At 40.1% G+C, this 22474-nt stretch overlaps 1 protein-coding gene across 2 annotated transcripts in view; it reads left to right on the top strand.

Annotated features, from left to right (window-relative positions):
* atrip (ATR interacting protein) overlaps positions 1-14220 on the top strand; it is a 34054-nt gene extending 19834 nt beyond the window's left edge. For both annotated transcript variants that reach the window (XM_067998617.1, XM_067998616.1), the window contains 5 exons: positions 647-789; positions 5038-5129; positions 5742-5828; positions 7513-7765; positions 13007-14220. In XM_067998617.1, coding sequence (XP_067854718.1) covers positions 647-789; positions 5038-5129; positions 5742-5828; positions 7513-7765; positions 13007-13080 — 649 coding nt within the window. In that variant the 3' untranslated portion in view covers positions 13081-14220. The remainder of the gene's footprint in view (positions 1-646; positions 790-5037; positions 5130-5741; positions 5829-7512; positions 7766-13006) is intronic.
* Positions 14221-22474: the final 8254 nt, after the last annotated feature.

Here is a 22474-nt window from a genome sequence, read left to right as displayed (position 1 = left end):
AGGGCCCCCCAGTGGAAGGCCCTAAGAAATGTGGCATGCGAGATCGGAGCAGGATCGTGACAGAAGATGCAGCACAGCTAGTTTATGGACACCATCACTCTGTTTCAGCCAGGCAGGCTGAGTTAAAATCGACCCTCTGGTCTCCCGCTCCCTCTGGTCCCCTCCCCTCCCTCAGGATGACTTTCGTTATCCTTTCAGGCCTCACTAAAATGTATTTTTCCCCAATGATGTATGTATTGAAAAGCATGAACTTTAATTACTGTATTTTAACTGATGTAACCTCTAACTTAGTTGTCGGACAATACTGTTCAACCTTTTTGCATTGTTTCAGTAACAGCATTGTATTTTTATTACAAAGATGGTAATCTAGAGTGTGAAAGGATGTTAGGCATTTAAATTAACTACTTCAGTGCTCGAAGTTGGAGTTAAACAAGAACACCAGCAAAAATGCTTTAATGTACGTCTTTGCTATTTTTAAATTCGCCTTTGATTCAATGAGAGGAAGCTCTTGTCATTTAACTCTTGAAACATCCGTTTTTGAAGAGCTCTCTAATGCTAAAAAAAATGGTAATTTAGCGACAAAGTATTAATGTAGTTATTGCTCCAGGTAGTTGCTTTCGGCTAATTTATTTGGATTTTCTGTCAGGTTCCACCAATTACTAAGCAGCCAAGTGCTGCTGCGATGCCTGTCACCAGAGTCTTCATGCTCCATTGTCCTACTTGTTGTCCAGCTGCTGGCAAATCTTGCAGACCATGTGGAATTGGCCTCGAAGTTCTGTTGCCAGTCAGGTAAGAATAATTTGCTTTTAACTAATTGATTTGTTCTTGCATTTTCTTTGGATCCAAGGTCAAATTGTTTGCAAACTCAATGCATGAAAATTTGTAGGTCATTTAAAAATTATTAAATGCCCCTAGGTTAACTCTTTTAAAAAAAAAAATTGGAGGGAACAGGGTGGTGGTTAAGAAAAGGAAAATATACTTCATGCTATCAGTTATATTCTACCAAGAGATATGGTATCAGTGGCATAAGGCACAGAGCTAAAATATCTTTGTATTCTAATATACAAAGGATATGGTTTGCACAGCAACAGTTTAGATGCTCAGCTTAAATATATTTTTTTCTCTCATTTGCATGTGCGAATTTTGTTTGACGGCTATTTGTGGGGGAGAAGTGAAGTACTTTAAATTTGAAGTACCTCCACCCCATATAAACACTGCAAAGAATGTATGTCCGGTGTTAGCTGAAGAAGAACCACTTGGGTGATGTCTGTCATGGGTCTGTGTTTCTCCAGCTGTCATTTATGTTGAGCAGGTGTTCAGGGTTCCTTCTTAGTTGTAGATACCAATCTCTGTATCCTGACACAATTTATGAAGGATCAATAATGGCTCAAGTCAAAGTATTCTTTCCTCTCTTTTTCTCCCTGCCGTCTTTTTTCCCACCTCTTCCCTCTCCCCCTTCCCTCCCTCCATCGACCCCTTACCTCTCTTTCTTCCCCCCCCCCCCCCCCCACACACACACAGGAGAGTGCTTTCTCTAATTGCTGAAATAGGTAGGTTTTTTTTTTAAAGATTTAAAATTAAAGCTTTTCTTTTACATTTCCTGAGTTTAACTTTCCTATTTTTTAGCAGTTCAGAATTTGTTTATCGGGATATTTGCTGATTTTATTTTAAAAACCTTTCAAAACTGTATAACTGAAGAACCTTCAAAACCTTATCAGAACTTAAGAGAATGTTGAAACTAGATTTTTCTATTTTTCTTCCTCTTAACTATGGGACATTTTCTGTTAAAGGTAATCTATAAATGCAAATTGCCATTGAAACTTCAACTAAAACTTGAATGTTAATTTTATTTTTTTGCATCATTTCTGTAATTCATGTTTCTGATGGCATGCACACAAAGATTGTAGTTTGATAGAATTTACACGTTCAGATCAATTTTTATCTTTACATTTTATCTTTTGACACATTCATTTTGTAAATGATATGACAAAGCCGTTGGAATGCACAAATGACTTGCTATATTTGGTTACCAGTAACAAAGCATGTTAGTTACAGATTATTGTATTTGTCAAAATGATTGTTGCCGACTAACGTCAACATATAACACAATGGGTTATTTTGGGTGCTAATCCAGAACTTCATAAATAAACATACCAAGAATTGTTCTCTTACACCCGCATATATTGTTTCCTGTTGAGTTGCTGAGGAGTGAGGGCAGCTGTTTATGATAGCACGAGGTGGGAGTGGAAGAGATTGCTCTGGTTGACTGCTCTGTAGAACTATCATTATAATTATTACAGTGTCAACCACAGCTAATTACTGTGAATATCTTTGGCTTCTAAGAGAAGTACTTTCAATTTACCTGTGATAATTTGTTTGATTTTGAAGAGCGTATTGATGAAAAATTATTATTTGTTTTAATACGCCCTGAAAACCGGAGCTTATTCTGGAATACATTTCCTTGGTCCCTAGATGCCAGTTACCTTCTGCCTTCTTGCCAAGTGGCTTTTTCATGTGTGAGTTTAGACACTGATTGATAGACCATTTAACCAGACATCACTTCTGAGCCTGTTTCTGTCCTCACTTGACATCCATTCGGATAGACTTCCTAGCATGAATTGCTAGATAGCTGTCAGAATTCTAGTTGACTTTTTAATGACCTCTCTGGTCTGATGTGATGAAGCCAATTGTTACAGCAATTTCACTACCTAGGGTAACAAAACATAGATCAGGGATCAAACCTCGGACATTTTAGTCCATATGGCTCCGTTGCACCCTAGGCGGTGCATTTGCCAATTAAACTATCCAGGAAGCTGCTTTTTTGTGACTTGCGCAAGCTATTTGCTTAATTTTCTGTTCCTCCTGTGGTTGTAAGAAACTACACAATCCCCAGCTGAGAAGAAATGGAGACCAGTTCCCAGCTGCTTGGAGTATTGCAAAGGAAGCTCAGAATAACAAGCCCCCAAAATTTCCTTTCCTGTGAGTTAACATTGGTTAACAGACAGGAAATAGAGAGTAGGAATAAATGGGTCTTTTTTAGGATGGCAGGCAGTGACTGGTGGGGTACCGCAGGGATCAATGCTTGGGCCCCAGCTATTCACAATATATATCAATGATTTGGATGAGGGAACCAAATGTAATATTTCCAAGTTTGCTGACGACACAAAACTAGGTGGGATCGTGAGTAGGATGCAAAGAGGCTTCAAGGCGATTTAGACAAGTTGAGTGGACAAATACATGGCAGATGCAGTATAATGTGGTTAAATGTGAAGTTATCCACTTTGGAAGGAAAAATAGAAAGGCAGAGTATTATTTAAATGGTAATAGATTGGGAAATGTTGATACACAAAGGGACCTGGGCGTCCTTGAACACCAGTCACTGAAAGCAAACATGCAGGTGTAGCAAGCAGTTAGGAAGGCAAATGGTATGTTGGCCTTCATTGCAAGAGGATTTGAGTACAGGAGCAAGGATGTCTTACTGAAGTTATACAGGGCCTTGGTGAGACCACACCTGGAATATTGTGTGCAGTTTTGGTCTCCTTACCTAAGAAAGGATATACTTGCCATAGAGGGAGTGCAGTGAAGGTTCACCAGACTGATTCCTGGGATGGCAGGACCGTCATATGAGGAGAGATTGGGTCGACTCGGCCTGTATTCACTCGCGTTTAGAAGAATGAGAGGGGATCTCATTGAAATATATAACATTCTGACAGGGTTAGATAGACTGGATGCAGAGAGGATGTTTCCCCTGGCTGGGGGGGCTCCAGAACGAGGGGTCACAGTCTCAGGATACGGGGTAGGACATTTAGGACTGAGATGAGGAGAAATTTCTTCACTTAGAGGGTGGTGAACCTGTGGAATTCTCTCTCACAGAAGGCTGTGGAGGCCAAGTCACTGAATATATTTAAGAAGGAGCTAGATAGATTTCTAGACACAAAAGGCATCAAGGGGTATGGGGAGAGAGCGGGAATATGGTATTGAGATAGAGGATCAGCCATGATCGTATTGAATGGCTAAGCAGGCTCGAAGGGCCGAATGGCCTACTCCTGCTATTTTCTATGTTTCTATCTGACCCCTGCAGTGGGTATCTACAGGAATGATGTGGAGATGCCGGTGATGGACTGGGGTTGACAATTGTAAACAATTTTACAACACCAAGTTATAGTCCAACAAATTTATTTTAAATTCCACAAGCTTTCGGAGGCTTCCTCCTTCGTCAGGTGAACGGTATGGGTCATTTCCATACCGTTCACCTGACGAAGGAGGAAGCCTCCGAAAGCTTGTGGAATTTAAAATAAATTTGTTGGACTATAACTTGGTGTTGTAAAATTGTTTACAATTATCTACAGGAATGCATTGCTGAGATCAGAAAATGGCAGTTGCAGGTGCAAGTTTTGCTACTTCATGGTACATCACACTCTAGCTCCAGCACACCGGAGCACCAAACTGTTCTTGTAGACTGTTTTAGTTGTAACTTGATATAATTAAAAGCTGGAGTCTGGGACTACGTTAATTAAATGGTTACTGCAGCTGTGTGTACCAGGAAACAGTGCAGCTGGTCATTCCAATCAATGTTGCAGTTTACTTCACCCCTAAACTGCTAATCACTCATTTTGTCTTAACATAACATTTATTTGGTTTGTTGATCAAGGTGAGGATTAAATAGTTAATGTGTCTCTGGTTTGGGCATATATTACAATTTTCAGTTTTAATCTTTACACAATCAGTAACCTGACTATAATATAAAAGCAACATAGTGTATCATAAATAAAAACTGAAAATGCTGGGAACACTCAGCAGGTGTGGGGAGAGAGAGAAACAGAGTTAACATTTCTGGTCGAAGACATTTTTCTGACAAAAGGTCATCAACCTGAAACGTTAACACTGTTTCTCGCTGCCTGACTTGCTGAGTGTTTCCAGCATTTTCTGTTTTTATTTCAGATTTCCATCATCTGCAGTATTATGCTTTTGTTAGTGTGTCATAATGTTGACTTTGCTTATTGGTAAATTAATAAAATTGCATTCTCTCTTTTCCAGCGTCATGCCTGTTTCTTAACCTGTACACTTATGCTTCCTCGAGACCTGACAACTCTGCTGCAGATAGACTATGGCTGCAGCTTGAGCAAGAGGTAAATTCCAGAAATTATGCTGTAACTAATAAATTAGCAGACCACTGTTTTGTAATGATTAGTATGCACAGTGCAAACCATTGCAACTCATTTGCCTGAATTGTTTGAATAGTCATGGCAGCATAAATTGTGAAACAACTAAGTAAAAATTTTTAATGCTCATTTGAACTCAAAAGATTCAAATTTGCAGCTTATTGATGTAGTTATGGCATTTTTTGTGAAATGTTGCCTCTCACATTGCGTAGATGTGCACAAAAACATCACACACTGTACTTGCATTTTTCTATATCACATTTAATCCATCAGATAATTTTGGAATCTTGTTCAAAATTTAATTTAGGTATTTAGAGTCATGTAAGATTGATCTTGAGCAGCAAAGTCATCCTTATGTGGTTCAGTAGGAAAATGACAGAACTAGTAACTCTAAACAAGTTTTCCTTTTTGTACTGAGCTACATTTTCATTCAAGGTAATATTTGAGTTACTTTAGTGATTTCATTATTTCATTATTTCCTAGTTTGTGTTTAAGAGAAAATATGCCGTTATTAACATATTTTCATGTAGTTGGATCTAATACAAAAATTTCTTGTTTGTGACATGTCCACATTATTAGGTGGTTCGATTCCTTACCAAATTTGGTTTGTCCCATTCTGGTGCCAGCGCTGTGTTGGTAGAATCAGACTGTCTGTGCAATACTGAGGTAATCAAGGAACTTTATATGCAAAAAATGATTTGAATGTTTATTATAAGAGACCCAGCACCTGTCTAGTTGGTTTTAAATAGATAGTCTTATGAATTATTCACAAATCAAAAACTGATGGTGCTGTTTATTCATATCTGTTTTAGAGTGCCTATACAGTACAAGTTTAGTATTTGCAAAATTTAAGTTAAGCAAACTTTGTCCTATGTAAATGCAGAGTTAAGGCCCAATCTGACACCACAGTTATAATGTCCAGTGTCAGGCCCTAACTCCAGATTTAGGCTACGTTTAGATTATCACTTTAGTGTCACTGTAAAGCAAAACTATGTTGTACTGACACTACATTTGTGATACAAATGCACCCTTTGATGACAATGGCCATAAATTGCTCTGAGTGGCGAACCAACAATGGTCGCTGCTCATTAGATTTAAATTCACTGACTAAGTTACCACGTTCTCTTTGGTGGCAACGTCCTTGAACTGCGAGTTCAAATAACATCAACGTTTTTTCCTGGGCTGTATGAGTGGTGAAAGGAGATCGAAGGCCCCTCAGTCAATTAGCTTGAAGCAAGCCATGCTGTGAGAATCAGGAAGTGCAGTTCATTCACAAACCGCGCAAACTAGTAACCAAGATAAGGTATTATAAAATGACATAGAGAAAGTGAAATAAAGAGAGGATAAGATTAAAAGACTGAGATAAAAGAGACAGAAGGAAAAAAATTAAATGCCCCAAAAATTTAAATGTCCAAAAACTATTAAAATCAGGAGCAATGAGACTCCACGTTTCTATAAGTTAATTTTTATTGCCAGAGAGATTGTTTGGCAGTCACTAAGACTTATTGCACTGTTAAAACTTAGCTTAGACTTAAAAAAACTGATAGTTTCTGTTTTGTGGCGAGAGTGTTCATTTCCAGCTGGGTAGGAGAGCAAGTTGGCGTTGGTCCGTTGATTGTAGCCAGCGATATCCCTTTAAGGCGAAGCTGTCACTTCGCTGGTGAACCAGGAAGAACAAGTCCTGGATTTCCACATTTAACTGCGCATGTGTGGTCGCCGGAACTTGCTGTTCGATTTCGCCATTAATAACGATGAGCGCTGTTAGATTTGCCGTTATTTTGAAAGCAATTTCTGGGCCATTATGTCAGAATGTTCTCCAATATGGAGATTGCACAATTGAAGCTTTTGCCTTATTTGTGGGCCTGTTAAAATTTCACCAGAACATTCCAACAATTTTTAAATAGCTTAGTTCATCATGCAGTTGGGTACTTGACGTCCAACTAGACGTTTATCAGTTTAATTCCCAGAGTGGTCAGTCATACAGACTCATTTGCTTCTGTTACGCACATTTTACTTTTTTCCATTCACTGGAGTGTTACAGGCGAATATTTTGTTTCCATGTTGGATGATGTGGATGAACTGGTAATATCGGCTTTCAATGATCTCTTCTTCCAGTGAAGCATGACATTGACAGAAAAAAATTCTGTGGCCTAGACCATCCTTCCTCCAAGCTGGAAAATGTCAGCTTTGAGAATTATCATTTGGTAGAGTTGAAAATTCAATCGGCAAGCTCAAGGAAATTGGTGGTTTTTATGCAATGTAGCGTTCGTTGTGAATAAGCAAGAATTAACCATGATAGAAACTGTACTAAGTACTGTTTGTTTTATATTCAATTTCTGTTATTGTGCAGGTCTTGAAGACTTTAATAGTCATGTTACATCAACAGTGGCTTACTATTCGAATATCCCAACAGAATCTTTCTTCACTGAGTAATCAAGCTGTGGTGCAGTTCCTGAGAGAAACTGTTTTGCTGCTGCATTGCCTTTCACACAGGGACAAAAATTTTACAGACCATTGTTTGGATGTGCTGCATCTATATGATCAAGTTATGCATGGGATCAAAGCTATTTTTAAAAAAATACCAGATCTAGAAGAAAGTGAAGGTGAGAGATTTGTTGTAAATTAGTATCTTGATTTATTTGGTTATTAAATAGTAACGAAGAGGGTTGATGAAGGTAGTGCGGTGATTGTTGTGTATATAGACTTTCAAAAGGCGTTTGATAAAGTACCACATCATAGACTTGTTATCAAAATTAAAGCCCATGGGATTGAAGGCCAGTGGCAGCGTGGATACAACATTGGCTAAGGGACAGAAAGCAGAAAGTAGTGGTGAACGGTTGTTTTTCAGACTGGAGGGACGTATACAATGGTGTTCCCCAGGGGTCAGTATTAGGACCACTGCTCTTTTTGATACATATTAATGACCTGAACTTGGGTATAGAGGGTATAATTTCAAAGTTTGCAGATGACACGAAACTCGGAAATGTAGTAAACAATTTGGAGGATAGTAGCAGACTTCAGGAGGACATAAATAGATTGGTGAAATGGGCAGACACATGGCAGATGAAATTTCATGCAGAGAAGTGTGAAGTGATGCATTTTGGTAGGAAGAATGAGGAGAGGCAATATAAACTAAATGGTACAATTTTAAAGGGGGTGCAGGAACAGAAAGACCTGGGGGTGCACAGACACAAATCTTTGAAGGAGGCAGGGCAAGTTGGGAAGGCTTTATTAATAGAAGTAAAGAGTACAAAAGCAAGGAAGTTATGCTAAACCTTTATAAAACACTGATTCAGCCTCAGCTGGAGTATTGTGTTCAATTTTGGGTATCACACTTTAGGAAGGACATCAAGGCCTTAGAGAGGGTGCAGAAGAGATTTACTAGAATAGTACCAGGGATGAGGGACTTAAGTTATGTGGAGAAACTGGGGCTGTTCTCCTTTAGAACTGAGAAAGTTAAGGGGAGATTTGATAGAGGTGTTCAAGATCATGAACGGTTTTGATAGAGTAAATAAGGAGAAACTGTTTCCAGTGGCAGAAGGGTTGGTAACCAGAGGACATGGATTTAAGGTGATCGGCAAAAAAGCCAGAGGCGACATGAGGAAACATTTTTTTATGAAGTGAGTTGTAATGATTTGGAATGCACTGCCTGGAAGGGTGGTGGATGCAGATTCAATAGTAGCTTTCAAAAGAGAATTACGTAAATTATTGAAGGGAAAAAATTTACAGGGCTAGGGGAAAGAGCAGGGGAATGGGACTAATTAGATAGCTCTTTCAAAGAGCCGGCACAGGCACAATGGGCTGAATGGCCTTCTCCTGTGCTGTACCCACAGAGATTAAAGTGTGTATAAGAACAGAAGTATTTTCAGGAACAACAAAGTGCCATTGGGCCAAAACGAGCTTGTCTATTTTTCATACATCACCCCCACCTAATCAACTTCTCACCCTATTCCTAAATCCCTTCTCAATACCACATCGATTTTAAGAAAATATTTGGTAGAAATCTTTCTATCTGGGCAGTAAAATTGTGGAAGAGGGGAAAAAGAATACACTGCTTGTGAAGCACATTCCAGTGTTAGTCATGGACATATACATCAAAAAATACTTTGAACAGTAGAGCTGTTCAGGTGGCAGGAAGTCAGTTGAAAAAGTCTTAAGATGGTGAATTCAGCAAGCCCTATCACAATTGGTTTTTCTCTTAACCTACTCATTGAGAATGGACCAGCCCTTTACAGGAAAATGAGTATAATCCAAATGTTGCATATAACTAGATTCAGAGAACCGTAAAAGTTTACAGCACAGAATGAGGCCATCATATCCATGCTGGCTCTTTGCTGGAGCAATTGTACACAAGAATGAATTCATCAGTTCTGAACAAGCAGTCTGTTCCAAGTACTATGTGACAGTGAAATATGAACCTGCAATATGAAAGATTGAGAACATCCTCATAGTATTTTTATTTTGCTTTTGTTTATGCAACTTTTTTTCTCTTTTATCAGTCTTTGTCTTCCTCTCTTGACCATGCTCACTCTATGGTACAGCTCCACAGGCATTGACATCTTACCAGTACTTCTTCAAAATGTTCATTCTCCATGTGAGAGTATACAGAGTGAGAGTTGACAGGCTATTTGACTTTGAAGGACCTATATCCTATCCTCACTGGTGTCCACTTATGTGCACTTTCCAGAATAAGTCATGCAATATCACTGAAGAACAAGAATGATTTTTTTTTTCTCCTTCCTGGCCCAGGGGGGCTGAAACCAATTGTAGTTCTCCATAGTTTTATAAAGGTTTAGCATAACTTTCTTGCTTTTGTTCTCTTATGCCTCTACATATAAAGCCAAGGATCCCGTATGCCTTTTTAACTGCCTTCTCAACTTGTCCTGCCGTCTTCAAAGATTTATACGCCCTCAGGTCTCTCTGTTCCTGCACTCCTTTTAAAATTGTACCGTTTAGTTTATATTGCCTCTCCTCAATCTTTCTACCAAAATGAATCACTTCACACTTCTGCGTTAAATTACATCTGCCATGTGTCCGCCCATTTCATCAGTCTATGTCCTCCTGAAATCTGTTACTATCCTCACTGTTTACTACATTTCCAAGTTTTGTGTCATCTGCAAACTTTGAAATTATGCCCTGTTTACCCAAGTCCAGGTCATTAATATACATCAAAAAGATGTTCGTGCCTGCATGCAGCAAGACTTGGACAACACCCAGGCTTGGGCTGATAAGTGGCAAGTAACATTCGCGCCAGACAAGCGCCAGCAATGACCATCCCCAACAAGAGAGCGTCTAACCACCCCCCCTTGACATTCAATGCCATTACCATCGTCGAATCCCCCACCATCAACATCCTTGGGGTCACCATTGACCAGAAACTTAACTGGACCAGCCACAATTACTGTGGCTACAAGAGCAGGTTGAAGGCTGGGACTTCTGCGGCGAGTGACTCACCTCCTGACTCCCCAAAGCCTTTCCACCATCTACAAGGCACTTGCTTGGATGAGTGCAGCTCCAACAACACTCAAGAAGCTCGACACCATCCAGGACAAAGCAGCCCGCTAGATTGGCACCCCATCCACCACCCTAAACATTCACTCCATTCATCACCGGCGCACCGTGGCTGCAGTGTGTACCATTCACAGGATGCACTGCAGCAACTCGCCAAGGATTCTGCGACAGCACCTCCCAAACCCGTGACCTCTACCATCTGAAAGGGCAAAGGCAGCAGGCACATTGGAACAACACCACCTGCACGTTCCCCTCCAAGTCACACACCATCCCGACTTGGAAATGTATCACCGTTCCTTCATCATTGCTGGGTCAAAATCCTGGAACTCCCTACTTAACAGCACTGTGAGAGAACCTTCACCACACGGACTGCAGCAGTCCAAGAAGTCGGCTCACCACCACCTTCTCGAGGGCAATTAGGGATGGGCAATAAATGCTGGACTTGCCAGCAACGCCCACATCCCACGAGCGAATTTAAAAAAAAGAGCAGTGGCCCTAACACCAATCCCTGGGAGACAGCACTGTATACTTCCCTCCAGTATGAATAAAAACTGTTCACCACTACTCTCTGCTTTCCTTTCTGTCCCTTAGCCATTTTTGTATCCTCGCAGCAACTGCCCCTTTAATCACATGGGCTTCAATTTTGCGAACAAGTCTATTATATGATACTTTATCAAATGCCTTTTGAAAGTTCATATACACATCAACTGCACTGCCCTCATCGACCCTTTCCATTACTTCATCAAAGAACTCAATCAAGTTAGTCAAACACGATTTGCCTTTAACTAATCCGTGCTGGCTTTCATTTATTAACCCATATTTTTCCAAGTGCCAGTTAATTTTGTCCTGGATTAATGTCTCTAAGTTTCCCCACCATCGACGTTAGGCTGATTGCAGTGTGACAAGTTGTTATAGGTAGTTACCATTATAAATCTGGACATAGTTTTTTTTAATCAGTTTTTCCCCATTTATAAATTCCTATGTCAGAAACATAACAGGAAGTAAGGTTTTGTAGATGGAAAGTGTGCACAGACTTAAGATTTTTAATTTATTAATAGGTAGTCTATGCCACAATAGCCATTTGTGGTAAAGAATTCCATGTTCTAATTATCACAAAAATGAAGGAGGAATTTAAAAGAAAAAATTTGTCTAAATTCATCCTTCATTCTTATAATTCTGAGGCTATGCTTCCAATTTGTCAATCAGTGGAAACAACCTTTCACTATTTACTCTCTCTCAAAATCTTCCATAAATTTGAAAACATCTTTTAGAATGCCCCCTTAGTGTTCTTTGTTACAGTGGGAAAATGCTCCAGTTTTTCTAGTGTTTCTTGATAACCATTATCTCTCACTTGTAGTGCATTCTAGTGAATTTTCATTGTATCTTTTCCATATCCTTCCAATAATGGGTGCTTAGTACTGCACTGAATACTACAACTGTGGCTTAATCAATGCTTTGTACAAATTCATCAATTGATTGGTATACTTGTGTTCATATCTTTCCACGAAAGCAATGTAGGCAGACATTTGCCTAAACTTTTCACTTGTGTAAAGAGCAATTTATGCAGTTTTCAAAAAAAATTCATTCTCTTCATGTGGATGTCACTGGCGAGGTCAACATTAATTGCCCTTCCCAATTGCCCTGGGAAGGAGGTGGTGACGACCTTGAACCGCTGAACTAGCAGTTTGATAAAACTGAGTGGCTTGCTAGGCCACCTCAGAGGGCTGTTAAGAGTCAACCATGTTGCGATGGGACTGGAGTCATATATAGGCCAAATTGGGTTAGGTTGGCAGGTTTCCTCCCCTAAAGGACATTAGATAACCAGATGGGTTTTTACGGCAATCCTATAGCTTCATAGTCACTTTTACTGATACCAGCTTTTTTTTTTAAACCTGAATTCAAATTCTCAAACTGCCATGGTAAGATTAGAACTCACTTTCTCTGGAATTAGTCCAAACCTTTGGATTACTCATCCAGTAGCATAACCACTTCACTACCATACCCGAGTATTGCATATAAACAGAATAAATTACTTAAAATTATTAGGAAACACTGGGACTTTGTTCACGTGAACAGAGTTAGGATTGATCATTATGTTGCTGCTTTATTTAACTGCTTCATAAACTGTATTTCACCAACTATAGCCCGGAATCATTGTCGGCAAGAACAAATGAGTTCTTTTTAGATAACTGCAGTACTGATCAATACTCTTGGGTCCTCTTTCTAATGTCCAGGTGAAATGCTTCATATGATTATTGTAAAAAAAAATGGTATTAGAAGTCTTGCTTTGCAAAAAATATATACTGTCTCATTTATACTAAATCTTATTTCAGAACGAGCTTTGGAAGAGCTTTGTTCCCATGAGCCAGAGACCGAGTATCAGGGACTAGAAACTGATGGACCTTAAAGCAGCAATTACAGGAACGGAGAAACTTCGTCAATTTCATGTATTTGCGTATAACACCGATAACTGCATACTTAAATACATCCATTCGTAGTCTGATTTAACTGAGCAGCTCTTTATCAGAGTTATTTTCACAGCAGAATTAAATGTCGTGGAAAATCATAATGAATTGGTTTTAAAGCACTAGTCTGGAGGGTTTCATAGATTAAATAGATGCAACTATTTTTATCTCTTTCACCAGTTCAAGCTAAAATGAAAAAATTAGTGGTCATTAACTGCATCCACATATCTCACAGCTATCATTTCAAAAACAGTTATTGAGTGTCATCTTTTACAGTTTTAAAATGAGGATATGCAAGTACTTTTTATACACTGACCATACAATAGAGTTTGGTGGTTTATTAACACTGGGCTATGTAACCCAAGAGTGCAACAAGAGAAATAACTTGCAAGGGCATGACTGTCAAGTAGTTTATTTTTTGGTAAACTACTAAACCACAGCTACATATCTGTTTTATATGCATTTTTTTTTAAACAATTGTTTAAAAATTCGCACAAGTATGCATTTTTGTTTGAGTGATTTATTATCACGGAAACTGAGGTGTTGGAATCCGCGGGCTGAGTTCAGAATATACAATGGATAGCATATAACAAAAACGGAAAATGTTCAAGCAGGTCAGGCAGTATTTGTGGAGAAAGGCAAAAAGTTAACGTTTTGGGCATAACCCTTTGTCAGAGCTGAAAAGTTAACTTTTTTTGCTATTTCCACAGATGCTACTTGACCTGCTGAGTGTTTCCGGCATTTTCTGTTTTTGTTTTAAATTTCCAGCATCTTGTGTATGTGTGTGTGTGAGAGAGATAAGTGACAATTTCATCAGCTAATGGCTTGGATGACCAGTCAAAAAAAGTTTGAAGATGAAATAACGCTTAGAGATAACTTATCGATTGAATGTCCATGCTTGTGGCATAATAATGCTTAATTTGGAAGTGAGACGATTCAGTTTGATAACTGAATTAATTTTTCTGTGTTGGCAAAATGTGGGGATCAATGTGACGGGTGACTGCAACTTCAGAGATGTAAAATATTTTCCTAACTCTTTGTACACTTTTGTTTTCTTTACAATAAATGTAAAATTATAAACATTTTATAGTGATTGTTTTCTGAATTTCTCTTTCAAAATAGAATAATTTTTCCTAGACCTTTAACAATTATATGAAGAAAGTTGTATCTTATAACAATTTTTTAAAAATTGCTGACCCTGGGATTTTCTTCTGCAGCACAGCAAATTAATGGGTAATAAAAATTCCTATTGGAAATCGAGAGATTTCAAAACAGCTATGTTTTTGTAATAGGAATAATTGTACAGCTTAATTTTTTTAAACTATTTTTGAATGTCATAAATGCAGTAAAATAATTTTTAGTTACATTGGTTATGTATTTAAGTACCATCGCTGTTACTTGGGCCCACCAGCTACAATTGATTTTGATGGTCTATTCCAAATTGACTTTAAACCTTGCAACTAACACAGTTAGAAATTAAATGGCTCCAAGCCTTTAAGATATTCTGAATATTCAGATTTTTGAGTCTTGACCACAATCACAGTAACAGGTTACTTCATCATTCAGTCTTGCATCTAATAATGAAATATAACAACTTGATTTGGACTGTGCAGCATGATCTTCATTTGGATCTTGATGTCCAACCACAGAATCATACCTTTCAGCCAACGTCCCAGACTCTTCCATCACCATCCCTGGGTATGTCCTGTCCCACCAGCAGGACAGACCCACCAGAGGTGGCGGTACAGTGATATACAGTCAGGAGGGAGTGGCCCTGGGAGTCCTCAACATTAACTGGACCCCATGAAATCTCATGGCATCAGGTCAAACATGGGCAAGGAAACCTCCTGCTGATTACCACCTACAGTCCTCCCTCAGCTGATGAATCAGTCCTCCTCCATGTTGAGCACCACTTGGAGGAAGCACTGAGGGTAGCAAGGGCACAAAATGTACTCTGGGTGGGGGACTTCAATGTCCATCACCAAGAGTGGCTCGGTAGCACCACTACTGACCGAGCTGGCCGAATCCTGAAGGACATAGCTGCCAGACTGGGCCTGCGGCAGGTGGTGAGCGAACCAACACGAGGGAAAAACTTACTTGACCTCGTCCTCACCAATCTACCTGTCGCAAATGTATCTGTCCATGACTGTATTGGTAGGCGTGACCACCGCACAGTCCTCGTGGAGACGAAGTCCCGTCTTCGCATTGAGGACACCATCCAACGTGTTGTGTGGCACTACCACCGTGCTAAATGGGATAGATTCAGAACAGATCTAGCAGCTCAAAACTGGGCATCCATGAGGCACTGTGGGCCATCAGCAGCAGCAGAATTGTATTCCAGCACAATCTGTAACCTCATGGCCCGGCATATTCCTCACTCTACCATTACCAACAAGCCAGGGGATTAACCCTGGTTCAATGAGGAGTGTAGAAGAGCATGCCAGGAGCAGCACCAGGTGTACCTAAAAATGAGGTGCCAACCTGGTGAAGCTACAACTCAGGACTGCATGCATGCTAAACAGCGGAAGCAACATGCTATAGACAGAGCTAAGCGATTCCACAACCAACGGATCAGATCAAAGCTCTGCAGTCCTGCCACATCCAGTCGTGAATGGTGGTGGACAATTAAACAACTAACGGGAGGAGGAGGCTCTGCAAACATCCCCATCCTCAATAATGACGGAGTCCAGCACGTGAGTGCAAAAGACAAGGCTGAAGCGTTTGCAACCATCTTCAGCCAGAAGTGCCAAGTGGATGATCCATCTCTGCCTCCTCCCGATATCTCCACCATCACAGAAGCCAGTCTTCAGCCAATTTGATTCACTCCACGTGATATCAAGAAACGGCTGAGTGCACTGGATACAGCAAAGGCTATGGGCCCTGACAACATCCCAGCTGTAGTGCTGAAGACTTGTGCTCCAGAATTAGCTGCGCCTCCAGCCAAGCTGTTCCAGTACAGCTACAACACTGGCATCTACCCGACAATGTGGAAAATTGCCCAGGTATGTCCTGTCCACAAAAAGCAGGACAAATCCAATCCGGACAATTACCGCCCCATCAGTCTACTCTCAATCATCAGCAAAGTGATGGAAGGTGTCGTCGACAGTGCTATCAAGCAGCACTTACCAATAACCTGCTCACCGATGCTCAGTTTGGGTTCTGCCAGGACCACTCGGCTCCAGACCTCATTACAGCCTTGGTCCAAACATGGACAAAAGAGCTGAATTCCAGAGGTGAGGTGAGAGCGACTGCCCTTGACATCAAGGCAGCATTTGACCGAGTGAGGCACCAAGGAGCCCCAGTAAAATTGAAGTCAATGGGAATTAGGGGGAAAACTCTCCAGTGGCTGGAGTCATACCTAGCACAAAGGAAGATGGTAGTGGTTGTTGGAGGCCAATCATCTCAGCCCCAGGACATTGCTGCAGGAGTTCCTCAGGGCAGTGTCCTAGGCCCAACCATCTTCAGCTGCTTCATCAATGACCTTCCCTCAATCATAAGGTCAGAAATGGGGATGTTCGCTGATGATTGCACAGTGTTCAGTTCCATTCGCAACCCCTCAAATAATGAAGCAGTCCGAGCCCGCATGCAGCAAGACCTGGACAACATCCAGGCTTGGGCTCATAAGTGGCAAGTAACATTTGCGCCAGACAAGTGCCAGGCAATGACCATCTCCAACAAGAGAGAGTCTAACCACCTCCCCTTGACATTCAACGGCATTACCATCGCCGAATCCCCCACCATCAACATCCTGGGGGCCACCATTGACCAGAAACTTAACTGAACCAGCCATATAAATACTGAGAGAGCAGGTCAGAGGCTGGGTATTCTGAGACGAGTGACTCACCTGACTCCCCAAAGCCTTTCCACCACCTACAAGTCATAAGTCAGGAGTGTGATGGAATGCTCTCCACTTGCTTGGATGATTGCAGATCCAACAACACTCAAGAAGCTCTACACCATCCAGGAAAAAGCAGCCCGCTTGATTGGCACCCCATCCACCATCCTAAACATTCACTCCCTTCACCAACGGCGCACTGTGGTTGCAATGTGTACCATCCACAGGATGCACTGCAGCAACTCGCCAAAGCTTCTTTGACAGCACCTCCCAAACCCATGACCTCTACCACCTAGAAGGACAAGAGCAGCAGGCAGGTGGGAACAATACCACCTGCACGTTCCCCTCCAAGTCACACACCATCCCGACTTGGAAATATATCGCTGTTCCTTCATCGTCGCTGGGTCAAAATCCTGGAACTCCCTTCCGAACAGCACTGTGGGAGAACCATCACCACACGGACTGCAGCGGTTCAAGAAGGCGGCTCACCACCACCTTCTCAAGGGCAATTAGGGACGGGCAATAAATGCCGGCCTCGCCAGTGACGCCCACATCCCATGAACGAATAAAAAAAAATGGAAAATCATAACCATTCACAATTAATTGTTACAATTATAAACTGATACAGTAGCACATTTTCTTCTTTTAATGGTTAAGTTGCCCAGATAAATTAAATAAATAATTTAAACATCCCTGAATTATTAACTAATTAGTGCATTCACTTCTAGTTCATAATCAAGAATCCTGTTTTGTCAGTCTTTGCAGTCATATAAAACTGAGTAGCAATTTGATAATGTAATGGAGCCATTTGTAACACCTAACAGGACTTTTAAGGGAACCAAATCATCCATGTATTGGGTGAATCTTATGTTCACAATTCCATTTATGAAACATGTAGACTTGCGATTATATAGCTCTTTCCATATTTCTCAGGAATTTTTCAAAGCACTTTGCCTACAGTGAATTACTTTTTTTTTGCAGTGCCTAGGGAGATGCAGCAGCCATTTTGTACAGAGCAAGTTTCCACAAGCAGGAATAAAATGAATTACCAGTTAGTCTGTGTTTTTGGTAGCGTTTGTTTGAGGAAGGAAGGTTAACCAGGACATTGGGAGTATTCCCTTGCTCTTTAAATAATACCGTGGGATCTTTAATATTTATCTGAACCACAGAAACAGGCCTTGCTTTAATGCCTCCTTCAAAGAACAGCATCTCTGATAATGAAGCACTCCCTTAGTAGTGCACTGGATTATGTACACAAGTCCTGGCTTGGGGCTTGGACCCACAACATTTTGACTCAGCTGGAGAGTGCTACCTAACTAATGGTTCAAAATTATATCTTTGCTGTCGACTGGTCTCGATGTCAAATTGTTCTAGCAATTTTCTCCTACCCTGACTGACTCTTTCACTTTGAATATTTCTGATTGCTTTGTTGTTTTCACATGATTACCCTTCACAAAGCTTGTGTCCATACTTTATCTCAAACTTGCATCAAGTCAACAACACTTCGATGAATGTGTTTATGGAACTTGGAGGAAGATTCCAAAAACTGGCAAAATTAGACAAGTTAAATACCTTTTCTGACAAATTCTCAATCTGATGATGCATGTGGGAAGACTCTTGTGGAGAAGGCAATCCATCTATTACTTCATGATGGTCAAAAATATAATGGTGGGAAGAGCATTTTCAATGTTTGCTTAACATGGCATGATAGATCTACCCAAGCCTATGACATCATGTCAAGGAGAGAGGAAAATAAAAATTCAGATCAAGATGAAATGCCAGGTATGGATGAGATGAGGATCACTTGTATGCAGCTGTATAACAAGACTATGGATTGCTTGTATTTTGCTTGCCAAGCTCTCCAGGAATATTTGCGAACCACTTGGTAACCAATGTGTTGACCAGAGGTCACCGGTTACGGTTACTGGCTTAGTACAAAGAGGAAAAGAGTCAATTCTCTCTTAACTCTCATTTCACTTCATTTACACAGTTAGATCATATACATATAGCTTATACGTCTGGTTAGATATAGGCATGCAGTTTACACCAGGTTATACAGTCTTATACCCAAACTAAGATCTAAATGCACACCCACTAGGTTTCTCTGACACTCCCTGAGTGGTCACAGAATATAAAGGATAATACCCGAAAAGGAGAGCTGACGCTGGCCAGGCGTTCCATTCTCTCTCTCTTTCAACGCCATCTCTACGTCCCTGATGTAGGGTCTTCCACTTCTGCGATGGTTGGTCTCTGGAGTCTTCGCTCTGGCTCCACGCCCCAGATCCTTCATTCTTATTCCGAACCTTATCTCTTCAAGCTGTGCTGTCTCTCTATTTCGTTGGTTTAGGCTTTCTGGTTACCCTGTGTCTTCTCCTCATTGGCTCTGTCCCAAGGATTTAGGTAGTATTACCTCATTACTCCTTTTCTAAATAAGGACTTGTGTCTTATCACATTTCCTTTGTCTTTCACAAAACTTGGTTAATTCAAACCGGTTCTAGCCAGCCCAGGTCAGTGACTGAACCCAGGTTACTTCAGTTCAAAAGTCGTTCCTGCCTGTGCGTATCAGCAGCTGACGTCTCAGGTTACCTTCTGCAGCCCCTAGCCAACAAATGGTTGATTCAAACTAGTTATATTGCTTAATATAAAAAGAGATTTTCAATTATGAAAACCACTATGGGACTTCATTCATCCCATTACTTGGATCAGCTATTTGTAGAAAAAGTTTATATTGACTCTGCAAGGTGGAACATTACATATAACTTCCTTTCAATAAGGACAGTGATTAGACTCACCAAGAAGGCACACAGTGCTCCTCTTTGAAATAATGAATAACTTTAAAAGTACAATAAACCACCTATTTATTGTTTCCAGAAAATGTTGGACATGCTACTTTTTTAAATCGATGAACCAAGCTGAAGGATCGAGCCCTATTGTGAAGGACACACCAAGGTTACAGAGTAAGAGAGACTAGACAAATTGGGAAGTAGCAATTTGGTGACACCAAGCTCAAGTTTTAAGTTCTTGACAGGGGCAGGGATCGCATCATATAGAAGATAAGTGATTTTACAGATAACACGTCCGTGTGATCTCCTAGACTGGTTTCAATCGCCTAAGGTATTCAGTTTGTAATTTTACCATATCTTCCTGGGGCAAAATGTCCAGTCTCCATTTGACAGCTCTGTGGACACCCCAGTTGAGACCATAAAACTACCATATACCTATGTTCTAGTATTCCATGGCTATTTGTTTTGCTATTTTGTTTTCTTTACTGCTATTCATTTAATAGATCTAGTTCTCTCGATTGTTTTGCAGAGAGCTCCTTGCTAATAGATTTCAAAGCCAAAGCATTATGAAGCTTAGCTATTTTAACTGAGACTTGAAATGAGGATGGAGGTTAAATTCAAATTAATTTTTGATGCTAAGACACCAACAGATGGCGCTTGCTGTTAGTGACTTGCCAAAGTTTTAAAGTTCTGAAATGCCGCTGATGTTTAAAATCCAGGATGGCTTTGATTATAATGCCATATTTTTGTTTGCAAAGCAATAATTGGCATGTGAAGTGAGGAGGATTAGCGTTAGTTGTTAGAAGTTATTTTCTGAAGCATGAGAGGTCACGTGGAGGTAGGTGATATATTTCAAAAACCTGGAGGCTTCACAAGTTATTTACAGTCATTACAAGGCTTGTCTGTTTGCCCCCATGGGTTTGCTACATTTATCTACACATTGGGCAGATAAAGTCACATAATGGTTTATAGGAGACAAGAGGTACTTATTGAGGTCAATGATACTGAGTCCAAAGAGAATATCTAGCATACAAGCCCCCAAAATGTAATTGTTTGGTCACATTATAATGTCTAATGTAAAATTCTTGAGAGATATTGCTTGCAAGAAATGTTTTATTGTGGAGACGAATGAAGATCTGATGTTGAAACTGCAAAATAAGAAAACTTACTTGTCCAAATGTTGGCTTTAGAATAATTGGTAACTACGTCGCAATAACATTCCTTCCTGTTTAGAGTCAGGCATCGTAAGCACCCACTGCACCTCTCAGTTCCCGCACGCAAAGATTTTTTAATCATTTGTAACATAAATTCATTGCATTATCCTCCCTTTCCCCTGCCCCCACTCAGTAATCTAAATAATTTTCCCCTTGCTCCAAGTTGCTTGGGCTATGTTCTTTGCTGGTCATGAGCAAGCAAATGCTTTGACTGATTTTTTTTCTTTCTTTCTTTCAGATTTTATCGGTAGAATAGACAAGTTAAAGGGATATGGATATCTGGATCTGCAGTCTGGTCGAAGAGATATATTTGTGTATTTTCTTTGTGCTCATCAAGAAGAGGGATATTTAATGTTGGGGAATAGAACTTCGAATTTCAGGCACCCAGCATGCACATCAAACACTCCCAGGTCAGGCAAAGCACAGATAGATACAGAATAAAGCTCTACACTCAGCCCTAACAATATGCCTCAGCCCAAACCTCCTGAGTACCCCTGCTGCACAATGCTAGTTAAGGGTAATTTTGTGTCAGAAACTAGATTAAGACTGCACAAACCCATTTCACATAGGAATCTTATAACAAGCAGACGTGGGATACCTTAATTGAACCCAGAGATGAAAGGCCAGTGTCTAACCCACTGTGCCACCCAGTTCATCGTATTCTAATAATAGCCTATGTGGAACTGGGTCAAGTCACTGAATATTCTTTTGAGCTGACCCAGTTGCATTATGTTTTACTTAAATTGTGTTAGAAGTCCTTTGTAAACTTTTAAAAATTAAATTTAAATTTGACAAATCTCATTAAAACCCCTAATCACTTTACACGGTACAAAAGTTAGGCTACTCTGGCACATTGCCCTCGCCACACCGTAATAAAAGTAGCCAAATACCATTATTGAAGATAGTGCTCTTTTAACTCTACTCTAATAAGTCACAATCATGACTTTCTTTAAGTAATATGGTCTTTCCTATTGCAATCATTTATCTGCATTCTAAGTCCAATTTTAAATAGCAGAAGGATGGACTGAGGGAAGGGTATTTCATAAGTACGGTAAATATAGAACAATAGATACCTTGACATTGGTTACAATATTGTAGTACAATCTAATCAAAGGCTTCAGGTAACAGCAAAACTCTCAATGGATATAAATGTCATCTGAACTTTGATGTTAAATAGCCTAAACTCACTTTTGTTGTGAACTGTTATGAATGTGTATTTGTGGAAATGGGGGAAGGGTGTTATGTTACAAATTGATGCTTCTGTTTGTGATCATGGTAAGAAGAGTTCTGTTGTGACTCAGCTGAGATATTCATGAGAGTCACTCTATTTGTGACATTATTCAAGCATTGCTAATGAAGGGTTTGCGATATATTATGGAGAAATTCTCTAAGCAATATAGTAAAAATGTACATGTTTTTTGAAGTGGTATTTTTAGTTTTCTAAGATTGATTAAGTTGTGAATTGCAGTTACTGCTTTCCCCTTTGTATTCCTTAGTGCTTTTC

The sequence above is a fragment of the Heptranchias perlo genome, chromosome 17, assembly GCF_035084215.1.
Source record: "Heptranchias perlo isolate sHepPer1 chromosome 17, sHepPer1.hap1, whole genome shotgun sequence".
NCBI classification, from domain to species: domain Eukaryota; kingdom Metazoa; phylum Chordata; class Chondrichthyes; order Hexanchiformes; family Hexanchidae; genus Heptranchias; species Heptranchias perlo.
This window is presented reverse-complemented; position numbering and strand designations above follow the sequence as displayed.